Genomic DNA, 16809 nt, shown 5'->3' with positions numbered 1-16809 from the left:
ACACACAACCCGTGAATGTGTTTTCTAGCTGCTGGCTTCTGACGAGACTTGCATCATTGTGAACGAAATATGGGACATTTTATAATGCCCCTTACCACTAAGTAAATTCACTTGGGCAATTTTCCAAAACAGTTTACACAGTGCGGAGTTAAAAAGCAATAGAATGTGAAACGTCCCCTCACAATTGGAAACTCTTCCTGTTCACTACCCCAAAGGCTTGGACAGTAGACGCTTAAGCACGCTTCACCAGTTGCGAATACAAGCATTAGTATCAAGTTGAACTCCGCAGAGTGCTTGGGATGGGCCACTTGGAATTTGTGCATAGACTGCAAGCCTCCAAGATAAGCTCTCATCATCATTAGCCCATCCTGCTGAGAGTGAATGAAAGTATTGTGGCTGGTTATGTTCAATTCCAACCAAGCCAAACACAAGAGTAAAGAAGGAACGAGCCTATCAAAGCCTATCAAAATACATACTCAAAGCAGATGCAGGAGGCAGTGTTGTTGCCTAACCAGGTTACAGGAGGCGAAAGGTACTGGAGCGAAGGAAAGGGAAATAAAAGCCAAGCAGTAATTTTAAGCCTTGCCTATCATTTCATTAAGATTTTCTAAGTTGAAAGAGCAACAAATCTGTGCAAAGATGAACAATAACTGAACTGTCACTTGTTAACCTTATGCACACCATACTTTTAAAGGACTATTAGCAGAAGTTCCAAACTTGGCTCACACGGCGATCTTATCGGCTGCACTTCTCCCATGCTTGCACAGTTGGAGCTTGAGCCTCCTTGCACAAGAGGCCAGCCAGTTAGCGAATGGTTTCAGTGGTATCTTGAGTAGATATCTTTGGACGGGCAGTTCGCCTCCACCCCCGGAAGTGAAGCTGCGCTCCCTGCACGGATTCTGCAGCGCCGCGTGCACAGATCGTTTCTGCGGAATAGTCAGGATACATTTCTTGGCGATAGTACTACTGCCCCGGGGGAAAAATTGCAGAAGCTACATGCGAGGTCGGATTGCGTTTGATGATGCCGTGCGCTACCTGACGACACTCGATTCATGCACACGCTGACACTACGTCGCTCGCGTTGGCATGTCATCAAAGACAGCTACCTCGCCCATGAAACGCAAAAAGGGCTATTGTAAATCTAAAAGACATCTACACAAGACGATTCGAACTGCTTAGAGACATCTTGGCGAAGAAGTTATTTATAAAAGCCGTCCTGAAGAAGTCTTGTAGCTGTGCTAACGCGACACTTATAGCCGTCTATCTGGGTGCTTGCAAGACATCTACAGGACTTCTTGTAGGATGTCTCAGCACCTTCTTGTTGACGTCTATACAACTTCTTTTCAAGGAGTTTTAAGACCTTTTCAAGAGGTTTCAGGAATTACGTTATCCACGTTTACTCAGGGGCTCCTTCGTGGCACTCACTAAATTCTTTCTCTGTACACACAGGCTAGCCTGAAATATCGCTACGAGCTGTCCCCACAATTGACGCACCCAGCAGCTGCTTTTGGAACACCGACTCGACTGCCCGCTGTTCTCCGAATAAATATCTTTGCTTAAACTGGCACGCAGTTTAAAAGATACTTAATCGGAGAAGGGCTGGTCAATGCCGAGTGTTCTGGAAGCAACCACTGGGTGTGTTAATTGTTGACAGCTGGCAGCAACATCCACAACCGGCCTGTGCGAACAGAGAAGGCATCAAGCGGGCAGCACAACTGAAGGTGATGTTAGCACAACATAAACAGGGGGTATTCGCATAAGCTCTTAAGAATAGAGTTGCTTCATGCCAGCTAGGTCTCATTTCACATGTTTTGTGTCCTGTGTACAAAATGATAAAATCAACCTGTAATCTTTTGAAAACCAAGCTTTATTTGTAGTGCAACATTAAAGCAATATATGCGTTAAAGTAGAAGGAATTACAGGAGAAAGCTCTCACAAAAAAAGGTAACCGTCAACCCGCTATATACTTGTAAACAGGGATGATAGCTTCATGTGGCAGTCATCAGCAGTCTGGCTTGTTCCCATGAAGCTGAGTGTCCTTGCTTCTTGCCTCCAGCCATGTTGCCCGTGCCAGCAGGATGCCTGGGTAGAACACAAGGCACTGTGTCACTTACAATGTGTACCAGTAGTGAGCAGTGAAAGGTATCAGACAGACAGCTACTTATTAAATTTCGTTGATGCGAAAGCAAGCTAGACAAATGGTTTGTTGAGGCGAGGACTGTGTTGCACTGACTTCTCTGGCTAACTGATGGGGAATTGGAAATTTTTCGTCGAAACGGAAATTTCGTTGAAGCGGAGTTCGTTGTAGTGGGGTTCGACTGTATTATTGATGGGTATAGGTGCCAGAAAGCAAGTATAAGAATTAAGGCTGCAGTAATTTTTATCCTTTACCAAAATGAATGAATTTCCAGGAAGGCAGAAAGGAATGTGCACCAGCAGCTGTAAATTGTCACACCTAGGGATGGACACCAGTATGTCCACTCGTGTGGGGAGTGGGGGAGGGCATGACAGGCAGATAGAGAGGAGACAAAGGCACAAGGGGGTATTATGTTTTACGCGCCGACGCTACACAGGCGATGAGGTGCGCCATAGTGGAGGGCCCCAGATTAACATTTTGACCACCTGCACGGGATCTCGAGCACAAGGGCGTTTTTGCTTTCGACCTCCATCAGAAAAGCGGCCGCCACAATTGAGAAGCGAACCTGCGACCTAAGGCTCAGATGAACAACGCCTTAGCCACTGACGGCGGGTTGTAGGGTATTAAAAGGACACCGAAGTGAATTTGTCAAGCTCCTGTCTTTTTTGTTTGAACTGCGTATAATGGCTCAAATAAACACACTTTTCATCATTTATCCTGTCGATAAGGCGGTATTTATTTTATGAGGCCTGAAAGGGGAAAAACTGCCATGCGCGGTCTTAGGCAGCCACAGCAACTAAAGCAGTGACGTTCATACAAGTTACTACGTAATTGGACAATGTCCAAGATTAGAATTCAAACCAGTTTGTTTCAGTTCTGTAAAATACCGTATTTACTCGCATAATTTGCACACCCTTAAGTTTTGCTAGGTTTACAGAAACGACAAAGTTTTGCCAGATTTACAGAAACAGCGCCAAAATTGTGAATTTAGTATAGAAAATACCGCCCAAAAACAAATAAACCACTTAGTGCTATGGGATTTGAGCTTGCGAATTGCATAACAATATACCTAGTGCTCCAGATCACTCCGCCATAAGCCAGTGTTGGCAAGGGCATAAGTATAATGTATATAATGTATACCCAGTTCACATTTTTATCTAGGTTCGGCATTCCAAGCAGCCCAGACGACTATTTCTTGAATAGCGCTTCTGCAGTAAGCATCCCTCAAATTTTCACAAATACCTCACCTTTAGTGACTGCATTCCTTTAGCAGAAAAGCGTTCATAGATGTGTGATCGTGCTGGTGACTGCTGTGCTAGTTCACCCAGCACAAAAAAGCGCTTCATGCACCCTGATTTTTCCCTGTATGGTAAGTTTCAGTTGACCTTATTTTCTTAGTACCTATATTAAGTAGAATAGAATGCAAGCTTGGGCTAGTTGGTACATTCCGAAAAAGAAAACTGCGATTAAAACGAGGACACAAGAGAAGACGACTAGACACACAGGGCGCAGACTAGCAAGTGATTTTTTATTTGAGTGAAAAACACATCATGAAGGAAACTGCGATCTACACATGTGCGATAACCTAGGGCACAGGACTAAGATGAACAACCAAATCACACCCAAAAGTCCAGTCACGAAACGCAATCTTCGCCTTTTTTTCAGAATCGCGTACTGCAAAAATCTCCCTCCTGCGCGCACCCCTGTAATGCTTTGTAAATTCGCGTGCTTCGAGGCGTGGCGCACAGCCTTTGCAGTTCTTTACAATGGGTGGCCAGGCTGCTGCCAGTAAAAGTGCGGAGGCTGTCGGCATGTACCCTCAGTCGATCATCCACTGGACAAGGGGGTTTTGTAGACGACGCATGCTTGACAGTTAAAAAAGCACTTCTCATGTCTTTTCCAGCACCCCGCATGTCTATTTTCTTCGGTGTTTACATGCTTACACAACTTGTGTAGCTTGTTAGGTGCCGAAAAAACAACACTAACCCCCACCTTTTCCCTAGCTTTCTTGACCCTGTGCCCAACATTATGAACATAAGGTAAAACGGCCATCTTGTCGCCCTTGCCCCGTTCACACGTCATCTTCTTGGTGCGTGACTCGACAAGAAGCTTCTCGCCAACTGCCAAGATAAGGTCGCAAGGAAACCCTGCTTCCTTCAGTCGCTCCACCTGTGAACAGAAACTCGCCTCAGCTTGGTGTGTGCACAAGCGTTGCAGCGCATTCCCGAGAGCTGACGTTAAGTGAAGCAGTCCTTTTTGGAATGAGGGGAATAGATCCAACACACATGGTCACAGTTCACCTTGGGCTCCATATCCAAAAACTGCATCAATCCCCCGACCGGTGCTTCTATTGTTTACGAAAAGACATTGAGGGTGGAACGAAAGAGTTCAAAACACTTCTTCAACTTGATGTGTAGTGCCCTCTGAATTGAGCTGCTACAGCACTAGGAAGTCGTCAACGAAGCGGGAAATCTTAATGACGTTAGTGCAGAGCAACGGAAGCAACTGACGAAGTTGTCGAAACGTGCGAGTACGAGGTCACTGAATATTGGGGCAAGACACGACCCTATACGTACGCTGTCCTTAGGAACATAGGAACGACTGCACACCCCTTGAATTGGCTCAGCTGGTTGGGCCGCTGGCACCGTCGCAGAGTCACAACCGCCGGTTGTGCCGAATCTTTCATACCAAGGCCCGAAGGATTTGGCACAACCGGCGGTTGTGACTCTGCGACGGTGCCAGCGGCCCAACCAGCTGAGCCAATTCAAGTTGTGTGCAGTCGTTCCTATGTTTCTAAGGACGGCGTATGTATAGGATCGTGTCTTGCCCCAATTTTCAGTCCCCTCCTACTCGCACGTTTCGACAACTTTGTCAGTTGCTTCCGTTGCTCCGCACTAACATCATTAAAGGGGCCCTGAAAGGCATTTTGAGCAAACTAAATGAACTAGCGCAATCGTTAGATAGGGTCGTCAACATCATCTGTGCCAAGTATTACTCTTTTACGCGCAGCGGAAAGCTCACACTTTTGTTGCAAAGTTTGTTGCTTTTTTGTCACCCTTTCCTTCGTGTTTTTGGACGCCGCCATCTTCACATGTCTACATCATCGATTCCCATATGTTCGTCATGAGCTAGACATCCTGCTATTGGGCGGCTTTTTCACGCACTTCCGGCAAAGAGATGAGTCGTCTGCTCAGCATCGGCTCGCCCGCTGATCTGCCAGCGGAGTGCCGGAGTGTTGGACATTTTACGACAAACGAAACAAGTGTAAACGAACGCTTAACCGTTTGTATTGAATGGAACACGGCCATAGCACGACATGGATTTTATGTTACATGAGTACGTACCATAAAGAAAGCCCCGTGACACTTATTTGGTGCAATCGCAGAGAACGCCCTGAGCCGAATGCCAGGGTTTGACGCGTACATTTTATTCAACTTCAAAACAATCCAGAGATGCGTTTCGAACGAACGCAACGTCACAACATGCGTTGCAAGTCTGAACCGCGATTGACAGACGATGGGTTGCCTCCTCCTGCCCGTCGTAAATTCGGCACTCACCTCACACCCGGTTTGCGTGGACAAACAGCAAGTCACAACTCTGGCGCGCAAGCGAGAATGCTTTTAGCCAGGCACACTACACATACCCCATGCGAGGTTGAGTCGTACGTCGTTCGAGAAAGATAATCCAGACCATGGGAAGCACTATCCACCCGCAGAAGTACAATGCCGCATTTCATCGCGAAACGAACGCGTCCACAACACACAGGAGGCGATGCACACACACACACAGCTTCGGTCACTGCATTGGCTTAGCTGCAAGCTTCGTTCGGACAATCAGCGATGCTACGACGATACAGAGCTGCGTGAGGACGACGTGCTAACCACTTCACGTATTTAAAAACACAGGGGCAAAGAACTAGGTTAATCGGAAGCAAAAAATATGTCCTCCATTATAGTGCCTGAAATATACTGGCTAGTGTGCCGAGGGCGGCCTCCAGGCGGGCGCCGGGAGCGATGTACGCGGCCGGCTGCAGCTTGGGGCGCTGCCGTGCGGGAGTGTGCGCGTTCGTTCGGCCCGAGCAGATCGCGCGGTTACCTCCGAGCTGCGGCGCAGACGGCAGCGGCAGAACTTTCCATTCCCGCTTGCGACGAAAGCGAGCGAATGCGACGGAAATTCTGTCGCGCGACGAAAATTTGTCCCGACCATTCGACAAAAACGATCGTCGCGCGACAAAGCGACGGAATTCCTGCCACTTTCACTCGCTTTCGTCGCAAGTGCGAACGGGCCTTTATGCGCAATCACATAAAACAAGCTCTTGCTTATCGCCTGAGCATACGGTTTATATCTGACTACGTTACACTGTGCTTGCCAGTGTATTTAAACGATGTCACTAGGTTTGAAACGTACGCGCTCGGCGTGCAGCTTTGTAAACGCAAGCGGCCTCACATACGCACGCTATTTTGCTGCTAATAGAGTTTTAGTACACTAAAACGCTAAATTTTTGCATCCCGCTACGTAAACACTGCGAGGGGAGTTTTAGTAGAGCGGTAGAGCGTCTAATCAGTTTTGCGTAGCGACACACTAATGCATACGGCGCCATCTGTCAAATGTTTTCCGAAATGTCTCGCCGGCTCATCTGCTATCGGAGTGCCGGAGTGTTTGGACATTTTACGACTATCCAAACAAGTGCAAACATACGCTTTCCCGTCAGTGTTGAATGCAACACATGCGTGCAGCTTGTCAGAACACGGGTTCTCGCTGATCGAGTGCGTCGTTGGTTAAATTTGCTCTGCGCCTTCCCGTTCATCGCCGCTGATAAAGCGATCCAATCCGGCGCGTTTTGTGCACGGGTTCTGTGTCGGTTTAAAATGTCCTTTTTCACATGCCGCCGGTAGTAGGAATTACAACCGCCGCAAAATAACACCCGGCACCAGCGGGGTCACATCTGAGACCGCGCTTTTTGGATAAACAGTGCGCGGTGCACCAAAGGGAACGAGTGCACGATTCTCCCCGCGCGGCTGCGAATTCGCCGCCGATACCAACGGCAGCTACGTACACCGTGAAAGGGCAAGGCCAGGCCGCACACATGCGGCCAGGTCCTTCGTTCACTTTTCCAGCCTTTAGAGGAGTGTCCATGGGGTCAACAAAGATGAAAAAGCCGAAAGAGCTGGCCCGTAGCAGACGGCAGTCTGTGGGAGCGCAATAGCGGAAGTTCGTCACCGCTGAGGAGCGGAGCATCATGGGAGGGGAGGCCAACAGCGAAGAAACAGTTGAAAGGAGGAGGAAATACGGCGCGACGATAATGCGCGGTTTTTGATTTACGATTTCTCAGCTAATACTCATCGCTTTAACAAAATTCTTGCAGGAGGAGATTGCTAATACATTGCTTTATTTGGTTACATGTACATCCATGCATCGGCGGAAGGCATTTCAGGACCCCTTTAAGATTTTCCGCTTCGTTGACGACTTCCTAGTGCTGTAGCAGCTCAATCCAGAGGGCACTACACATCAAGTTGAAGAAGTGTTTTGAACTCTTTCGTTCCACCCTCAATGTCTTTTCGTAAACAATAGAAGCACCGGTCGGGGGATTGATGCAGTTTTTGGATATGGAGCCCAAGGTGAACTGTGACCATGTGTGTTGGATCTATTCCCCTCGATCCAAAAAGGACTGCTTCACTTCACGTCAGCTCTCGGGAATGCGCTGCAGCGCTCGTGCACACACCAAGCTGAGGCAAGTTTCTGTTCACAGGTGGAGCGACTGAAGGAAGCAGGGTTTCCTTGCAACCTTATCTTGGCAGTTGGCAAGAAGTTTCTTGTCGAGTCACGCCCCAAGAAGACGAGGTGCGAACGGGACAAGGGCGACAAGATGGCCGTTTTATCTTACGTCCACAATGTTGGGTACAGGATCAAGAAAGCTAAGGAAAAGGTGGGGGTTTGTGTTGTTTTTTCGGCACCTAACAAGCTACACAAGTTGTGTAAGCGTGTAAACTCTGAAGAAAATAGACATGCGAGGTGCCGGAAAAGACACGAGAAGCGCTTTGTTAACTTTTCTTGAACCGCGCGGTTTTAAAACTTAGACAAGGGAAGAGCACACAAGGACGGGACTCGCGCTTTGCCCCGTCCTTGTGTGCTCTTCCCTTGTCTAAGTTTTAGAACAGCGCGGTTTAAGAAGATGTATGACCAACTAGCCCCCGTTTTAGCCTTGCTTTTTTAACTGTCAAGCTGCGTCGTCTACGAAACACCCTTGTCTTGTGGGTGATCGTACATTGGCCAAATGGGCCGATGCATTAATGATTTACTGAAGGTACACGCCGACAGCCTCCGCACTTTTACCGGCAGCAACCTGGCCACCAACTGTAAAGACTGCAAAGGCTGTGCGCCACGCCTCAAAGCATGCAAAGTGACAAAGCGTTACAGGGGTGCGTGCAGCAAGGAGATTTTTGAAGCGTACGCGATTCTGAAAATCAAGGCGAAGATTGCGTCAGTTCACCGTCAGTGTCCCTACTAAGCACCGAGATCGCGTATCGTAACGGGACTCTTGGGGGTGATTTTTAGTGTCCTTGGACTACCCCGGCCCTCACCGTGTTTGTTTATGTGCGAAGCGATTGCACATGCCTAGTGTAGGGTTCTTTGCCCCCCGTGTTGCGCTCAGTCTTTTGGCTGTGGTTTTGGTTGTTTACCTTTGTTCTGTGCCCTAGGTTACCGCAGTTTCCTTCATGATGTGTTTTTCACAAAAATAAAAAATCACTTGCTAGTCTGCACCCTATGTGTCTATTTGTCTTCTCTTGTGTCCTTGTTTTATGTGCAGTTTTCTTTTTTGTACATTTATTAACTTTGATAAAGCTTCTCCCACCTTCAATTGGCCTTTGATTTTTTTCACTAACGTACCAGTCAGCGGAGCATCGCATGTGTGGAGTGAGTTAAAACAGAATACAGTCTACAAACTAACAAACTAAAGGCAGATATTTCCAGGCACAAACAGGTCATGGCTTAGTTTCAACTGAGCAAACAAATTAAGACGACCCGCTGGCGGCCAGAAGACTATACGCTGGACCGACTGACTCTGTCGGAGGGTCGGCGAGCCGCACAGTAGTGCAGCCAAACCATCTTGTTTTGATGTCACACAAAATGTCAGGAAATCAGCAAGAAGGCTGCGGAGGAAGGCCGCATTTTTGAATTGATTATTTCTACCGAATAAATTCACGTAAATGCCGCGAGTGGTGAAAATATGGCCTAGAGACTCCAGACTACAATTCGCACTAGTATTCCTGCAATATTTACAAATCACTTCAGTGACGCTTAAAAAGGGGTATTAAAAAAGACGCACACACATGCACAAGAGAAGATAACAATCAAACAAACCCTCAGTTCCTCAATGTTGTTCCAAATCAACCGGGCTGGGAGGCGAGGCGTGGGGATGACTCCTGAGGCATCCAGGTAGGAGCCCAGGACCTTGTGGACTTTGTCCCGCTCCCTGGCACAGCCCGGCAGCAACAGCAGCTGGTCCAGCAGCCGAAGATTCCGCCGTGCGGCCAGCAGCTCGCCTCCCTGTTGTTAAATCTGGCCACTCTCCATGGCCAGCAGGCAGGGCTGTCAGCCACCTCCAGGTGGTGTTTCTCTGCTTGGAACCCACATGGGGCACAGGACGGCTGAGAGCTGCTGGAAGGGGAGGAAAACAACTAAGAGGAGCCCCAAAAGCAGCATCCTGGGCACACAGAAATGTTTAAACAAGTAAAATGCCTTCGGTACAGACGAGTTTCTGCCACACAGACGTCTTTTAGCAGTGACTATGAAATGCCTCAGGACAAGCACCAAAAGAGTGCATGCGATGTGTACATACACCACATGAGCCAACAGATCATGAAGGAACTTGACTTTCATTTAAAAAACGACTATCGGGGTAGCATTCAATTCGGTAGGCTACAGAACTTTTCATGAAACCAGAATGAACGAAACACAGTCACTTAGTGGACAGTTTGATGTACACGAAAACAACATCCTGAAGCTGAAACGACTACATGGCAATAAAACACAATATGACAAGATTCCCTGAAAACACCTTTGAGCTTGTTTAAGTAAGCAGAAAATGTAACGAAACAAAACAGACACTTGCGCTAAACCCACGTTTCTCTGGTTAAACATGCATGAAAGTAGAACTATCGTGACAGGTCCAAAGTTGTTTTTTGTGCCATTTTGTCCAGTGCTGCCACCATTCTAGCTTTACCCTCAGGTAAAAAAGACTGCCCACTTTCGACATACCTGAAGCTCTTGGACTTTATGTCGAGGCTAATTAGATGCTCCGTATTTGCCACCATGTTATTTTTGTGGTCTCCACTTCTTGCTGGAGCCTGTCTCGGGCATCATGACTAGGACCAGCCTTGGCTGGGTCAAGACACCACTGCTTAGCTGCCTGAACTTTTCAGCCGCAATGCGCTCTTGGCAGTCTTTGCTCGATGTTTGTACTGCTCTCAAAACCTCTGGTGTCACATTGAAGTGACTTGCATCTCCGTCAAAGCACTTGAAGAACGAAACAATGGGCCTGATGCCATGAACAGTTTGTATCGCACACTGAGCCCTTTCATTAAGGTGCCGGCAGTTCTTATTGAAGCCCATTTCCCCAACCGCTTTTCTATGTGGAATGCACAGCAATGCCTTCACTAGCCAAGCCATGAGAGGGAATTTGGTTTTGTTGTTAGCCTCCTTCTTCTCAAAACTCTGCTGCCAATACTCGTTAATTCGTGTAGACGGATCTGATCAACATGTTCAAGCTGGACGAGCATGTATTCATCCATCAAAGTCAATTCATCGGTTAGATCACTTGCAGCACCCTAAAATGAGCTCTAGAGGACTTTTCTTTCCTCAGCTGTGGGCGTAAGAAGCGCAGGCTCTGCAAAATGAAAGGCAGTCGTTGAAAGGCAGTCGTGCAGAAGGCACTCAGCACATTTTATGTAAAAACTTCCTTCCACTTCATTTTACGTAAAAGATGCCTTCAACGCCCGTGGCGTAAAGGACTCCTCCCACCAGAGCCAACACATTGCGGAAACCCGGCGAAACGAAGCTTCGGCACAAGATTGGCGCAGATTGCTTGAAATGATGAAGGATGTAGCAGGATTTACCTTTCGGCACGGTTCGGCGCAGATATCACATCACTGGTTCGTTGCCCTTGAGCTCCCTGTGTCTGGGCTCCCACTGCAGCCGCAGCCAGGTGCCCCGATACAGCACTCCATGCACCACGAGTGAGCACAAGTCGCCCTCCGGACGCACAGCAGGGCCACCCGGGAGTAGCATTGCAGGGCACAGCGCTGGGGTCAGGTCCAGGCTGACACCCACCAGCTCGGCTGTGGCTGAGGATACAGCACACTACAGCAGCGCCTGCCGGGTGACCTCCCCTAGCATGGCGCCTGCTGAGGCCGAGCCCTGTCGCTGCCGCACAGAGTCGCCCGAATAGGCCAGGGTGTGGCCCTTCAGGTCATCTCGGACGATGGCCCAGGCCAGCTGAGCTGCCCACAGTGGGGCCGTCCGTTGTTTGCTGCGCTTGCCCAGGATTTCCAGTTGCACCTCGGCCACCAGAGCAGGAGACCAACCAGGGCCCTCCCATCCAGAGGCCACCACCTGGGACATTTTATGATTACTGAACCAATAGGTGCAAATAGCAGTTCGGAAGGGGAAAACATGCATTTACCTTAGGAAATAGGATATAACGGTGTGATAAACATTGCTAAGCCACAAGTGACAAAGCTCTGAGGTTTGCAAGCCCGTCGAATTGCCCTGCAGCTGGCTAAACAGCAACTACTTGATCTCCCAGGTACGACGCTGAAATTGAAGCCTTTGTCATCTCCTGCCCTAACATCATTTTGACGCCACTTTAAGCCACTCTAGAGTACATATAACAACCTAGGACAACCCAATGAATGTAGTTATAAATATTCCTAGGTGAAACCTGAAGACAAGAAAACTAGACACAAAGGCAGCTCTATGCAAAGCGGTAACATGAAGGGCAGTGAGCACAAATTGCACAGCTTCTCTCTCATTTAGTGCACACAAATTGCATACCACATCCTGCCAAAACCTGATGCACCCAGCATAACCGGTTAATTGCACTGTAAACACATCATGGGTCTGCAAGGAAAATTCCAATTGCAACATCAGCTATACACAAAAAGTGGTTACCTTCTGTAAATGAGAAACGTCCTAATTGACCCTGTGCAAGCGTGGCTTGGCCTACTCACACATGGACAGGTTGATCAGCGACACCTCCTTGGCAGTTTTGTTGACATCCAGGGCTTTGAAAAGGCGCCCTGAACGCACCGACCAGATGCCGCAAAATGCAAGATAATAAAGTGTACACAACTAAAGCACTGAGAATTAAAGCAGTTTGAAACTTAAGGTAAGCAAAACTTATCTCGAGGTAAACAAGGATGCAGAGGGGTTTTACTACTCTAACATGAAAATATCCTACTGCACAAGGACAAAAAAGAAGTCAAAAGCTCATTCACCGGCCTTTGCCTGTGAATGAGCTTATCTTATTCAAAAATCTCAAACCTGCTACAGTAAAAGGCTTGGAATGAATAAAACTCTAGGGCAGTGCCTTGAACATGCACACAACATTTTGGGAAGGTCTGGTACTACTCATAACTCAAATGTGAGTTAGCAGAAGAAAACTAAAATATGTCAGACACTAGCAATACCATTGCAAACTTTCTCCATAAACACACGTTTGCAGCTAGATAATATGCCATACTCCTTTTGTCATACTGTTTTATGTGACAGGAGACAACTAAAATGGAACAAGTAGTAAGGCAAATGTGCAGTCTATTAGCTTCATTTTTAGCTCAGACAGAAATTTACTAAATATGCCCATCATGAATATCTCAAGACAACTGATCACATCAACAATAAATGCAGCATGGAGATATGGTAACGGTCAGTGGCAATGCAAATTGTCTTAAATTGGCCCCACTCCAGCTTTATTTTTGGTCCAGATTACAAAATCGCACGACATGCATTTCATACGGGTTTTTGGAAACAGATGGTGTATTAACTCCAACAATTTGTGTTCAGAATAACGAATATTCCTCCGTCATTTCCATTGTTTTCTTTGGAGTTATGAGTAGGATTATTGTATTGTTGAGTTTTAGTTTGCGGACGCACCATAATGCGCAACAACTGTCTAGTATTTGTAATTTCCATACGCTAAACTGTGCTCTTAAACGCACTGACCTATGTAGGATTTTATCACATCAAAGGGACCTTACAAACGATTTCTGATTCAGTCTCTGTAGTCACATGCGTTATCTACTGGCTATTTTCCGGAATCTGTGAGAAACATTGCGTACATGCGGACTTACTACAAACTTCTTGCTTTTTTTTTGTTAGTGTCATCTTGGTAGCAGTGACAACAGACAATGAGTGGAGCCTGGAAGAAACTACAACTCTGTTTGGTCAACGTGTTCTCAGACGCTTTCTTTTACTATTATTTCTTCTCGGCCAGTGCGTCATATATAATCTGAGAATGTGAGCGAAAAACAAGAAAAACGGGGTTACAGCATGAAAGGCGCCAACTATAAAAAAAAAGTACAGTTGCTCCCCCCCCATTTTGCCTTAATAGGGTATTTACATTGCACTCCATCGTTGTGCTGTGACATCACCGAAATTTATGAAAGTTTTGTGCATCACTAGTCCATAAAGGCTCAGCGCGAGCTCGGCTGATAGCCTGTGCATTCGTTGTACTGCTTGTACCATTTCAACAGTTTTCTTTAACGAGAAAGGTAAGGCCAAAAGTTTGCAAGCCCAAGCGTGTACTTCTTCACAAATTGTGGTGCTGGGCACCGGCGTGTGCTGCGCACAGAATTCGCTAAACTACGGTACTGTGCAGTGATAGCTCATTAACGACGACCGCAAGAAACTCTGCTACTACTTATCACGCTAGTAGCTACTCACCTTTGTTCGTGCCGAGTCGTTTCCGGACGCTTGGGGAACCGTGGCAGTCTTCACGCATACAAAGGCTTGAGCAAGGTATTTTGGAGATGCATTTAAAACACCATTTACCTATTTACTCTCTCAAAAGCATTTTTTTTTGCGCAAACAACCTTACAAACGCAAGAGCAACTTTTAGGAACGACAAACGCGACCAACGGTTGTTATGTTTGAAATTTGAATTGAAGCGACAGAGGAACCCCTGGTGGTGCTGAAAACTACCACCACAAATGCATAAACTCAAAAGTAAAATATTTTCGCTTAATAAAAAGCAAAAAACGTTTTATAAGCCAAGTTTTTTTAAATGCAACAAATTACTCTTTTATTGCAATGTTTAACGGCTTTTTATCTTTTTTTTTTTGAGTGAGCACTCAGCGCGCGCTTTTTGAAGTTTGCTGCGGTTCGGTTCTACAATTTTGGATTGAATCAATTGGAGTTGCGCCTGTCAAAATGCTTCTTTAAGTTTTCGGTACTTTGCCCATGCGTTATCGGGCACTCTGCCTATCTTCGGCACTGTGTGGAGCAAGGAAGCAACGAGTTATTTTCTAGAAAGGTGGAATAGGGTCGTCTGCTTCGCTGAACGCTAGCGAGCCTTTTTGGTAGAAAATAACTTTTGCTATCCCAAATGTTCCCAGTTGGGTGCATAGCTGTTCGTTTTTTTAGCTCCGGAAGATGCTGCTTGATGTGTGAATTGTGAACGCCAGCCTAGGCCATAATCACTAGCTAATCACTAGCGCCACCTTTAGTGCTATTACGCCGACGCAGCGCAGCTTCAGCCCAAGCGAGGTCTGGGACGCGCTCGTTAGTGCGCGTGGTTCAACTGGTTCAACCAGGTTCAACTCCACAGTTGCACAAAACATTGCAGTCCGATTCGCCTCGCCATGCCTCTTATTGCTCCAGCCTTCACGCCAGCCCTCACATCTTGCGCAGTCGATGCCCGAGCCTATGTGCAACCACGCAGCCACGCAAGTACGCCAACGCTGTAACTAAGCCGGCCTTCGCCGTTGGACCAGTGCGCCATTTTGTCTTCCTCGCCCAAGCGTTTTGCACCGTTCACTCGCTTGCCTCCTTGTGCGCGTCTGCGCTTGCTTGCTGGCGGACGCTCCAGCAAGATTGTGTTTTGTGTGTGACCGCCTGCGAGTATCCGGCTCGGCGGCATATCATGCCGGGCATTGTGTGGGAGCGGCTCGTCTCAGTGACAATGTCGCGCCTATTCATCGACCTCATACGGAAAGAATTGGCACGGCGACAGCTGGACACTGCCGGTTTCAAAGAAGAGATAATTCGGCGACTGAAAGCCGACATTCGGCAGCACCGAAGGCTTCTGCCTCGTCCGCCGCGGTGCCTTTGACGCTAGACCCAGCCACGGTACTTAACCTTGCCAGACACAGTGCCAAAGACTGCCTGCAACATGATCCGTTGCCTTTTCCAGAGCAGCGCCATGGCAAGTGTTAGTAGCCCAAACATTGCCCTCACGAAGTGCCCCTGTCGCATGACACCGTCGCATCCGACGCGGTGTTCGCGCGCCATCATCCCAATATTCCATCGTCCCGCTTCGCAGCCAGCCCACTCCCAGCCAGCACGCAGTTATAAAAGGTACATTGGCCGAACACAGAGCTGTTTTTGCTTGCCACAGCGATGATCTTGACCATATCATTGATAGGAAGCTCCGTGTTTACCTGCTAGCGTGTTGCCCTACAGTCGGCGCTCATACCGGTACGATGGAGAAGGCAAGCAGTTCCTGAAAACTCAGGGGCCCTAATGAACCATGGCTTTAAAGGGGAATGTAATGAGCTACAATCAAAGCCATCATCCGTGCCTTGCTCATCGCAGCCAAGCAGCCGCTAACTCTACAGCTTCTGTGCGAATTCAAAACGAGTAAAGGCTAGGAGCTTCCATTCAAACAGTACGGCGTCTGTGGCCCCTGCGCTTCCTTCTGAGCCTCCCGGATGCCGTATGCTCGACACGGGTGGGTGGCGAAACCAAGTTCTGTCAGGCCAGTTCTCACAAAGGAAGTCAAGCACATACAGAATTCCTTCAACAGCCAGAAAGAGGTCATACCGTCGGTGAACCACCTGCCAACTACTTTCAGCCCAGCCAACAGCAAGCCCAGCATGCCGAAAACTTTGTCCATGGACAGAAAAAGGGAAGAACGCTCGTGAGCCAGCCACCTACAGGTTCCAAGCCCGTCAAGAGCGCCAACCAGGCGCGAGCTGTGCAGCAGCCATTGCCCAACTCGAGCCATCTGTGGTACCATAAGAGATTAAGGACAACTTGTGCCGCACCTGGCTGACCACTTCGTGAGTGGCATCGATGTACTTCAGCTGGACAAAAGCCCATGCCTGAAAGTTTTTGCAGCAGCACCGACCATTCAGCATTTGGCTACAAGACAAGCAAGGACTTCCTGCGTAGCAATTGTGGCATACTGTGTGCCACATGCAGCTCCATGAGACTGTTTGAGAGGGTGTCGGCAACCTCCTGTCCAAGGACAACTGGCACGCCTTTCACGAACCTCGAAGCCAAGGCTAAGGCCCTTACCATGCTTCAGTGTGCATGAAACTGCCAGTGCAAGGAAGCAGGACAGTGTAGACTCACCTCTGCAGTCAGTACAGCCACAGCTTAAACGGTACAATGCGCTTATTGGCTGTCTAGCCACCTAGATGACTTGCTGCATGAGTGAAGCGTGCGGCAGTGTT

At 47.9% G+C, this 16809-nt stretch overlaps 1 protein-coding gene across 6 annotated transcripts; it reads right to left on the bottom strand.

The window, feature by feature from the left end:
• Window positions 1-1884: 1884 nt before the first annotated feature.
• On the bottom strand, window positions 1885-14313 carry LOC144158496 (uncharacterized). Of its 6 annotated transcripts, none has more exons than XR_013320083.1 (5): window positions 14078-14313; window positions 12367-12435; window positions 11254-11749; window positions 9500-9796; window positions 1885-2082 (listed from the first exon to the last, which is right to left on the bottom strand). XR_013320083.1 is itself a non-coding variant. In XM_077689412.1 (4 exons), exons 1-3 carry the CDS (start codon window positions 14133-14135, stop codon window positions 9510-9512), a joined length of 414 nt encoding a protein of 137 aa, XP_077545538.1. In that variant the 5' UTR covers window positions 14136-14292; the 3' UTR covers window positions 1888-2082; window positions 9500-9509. The 6 variants fall into 6 exon arrangements, 2 of the variants coding, with proteins under 2 accessions (XP_077545538.1, XP_077545539.1); XR_013320084.1 differs by having other exon boundaries at window positions 9500-9793; XR_013320085.1 differs by lacking the exon at window positions 12367-12435 and having other exon boundaries at window positions 14078-14298.
• Window positions 14314-16809: the final 2496 nt, after the last annotated feature.

This window comes from Haemaphysalis longicornis, unplaced genomic scaffold (assembly GCF_048455015.1).
Source record: "Haemaphysalis longicornis isolate Haplotype H1 unplaced genomic scaffold, Haemaphysalis longicornis Haplotype H1 scaffold_10, whole genome shotgun sequence".
Classification (NCBI taxonomy): Eukaryota; Metazoa; Arthropoda; class Arachnida; order Ixodida; family Ixodidae; genus Haemaphysalis; species Haemaphysalis longicornis.
Note: the sequence above shows the minus strand (reverse complement) of the source record. Positions and strands in the feature narration are given on the sequence as shown.

Bases quoted from the DNA above. Each gene is read 5' to 3' on its own strand.
- LOC144158496 (XM_077689412.1), bottom strand. From the start codon at position 14,135: ATGCGTGAAGACTGCCACGGTTCCCCAAGCGTCCGGAAACGACTCGGC. The intron at 12,436-14,077 runs GTGAGTAGCTAC...CGGTGCGTTCAG, and splicing joins ACGACTCGGCACGAACAAAG to GGCGCCTTTTCAAAGCCCTG. The intron at 9,797-12,366 runs GTGAGTAGGCCA...CTCCCCTTCCAG, and splicing joins GCTGATCAACCTGTCCATGT to CAGCTCTCAGCCGTCCTGTG.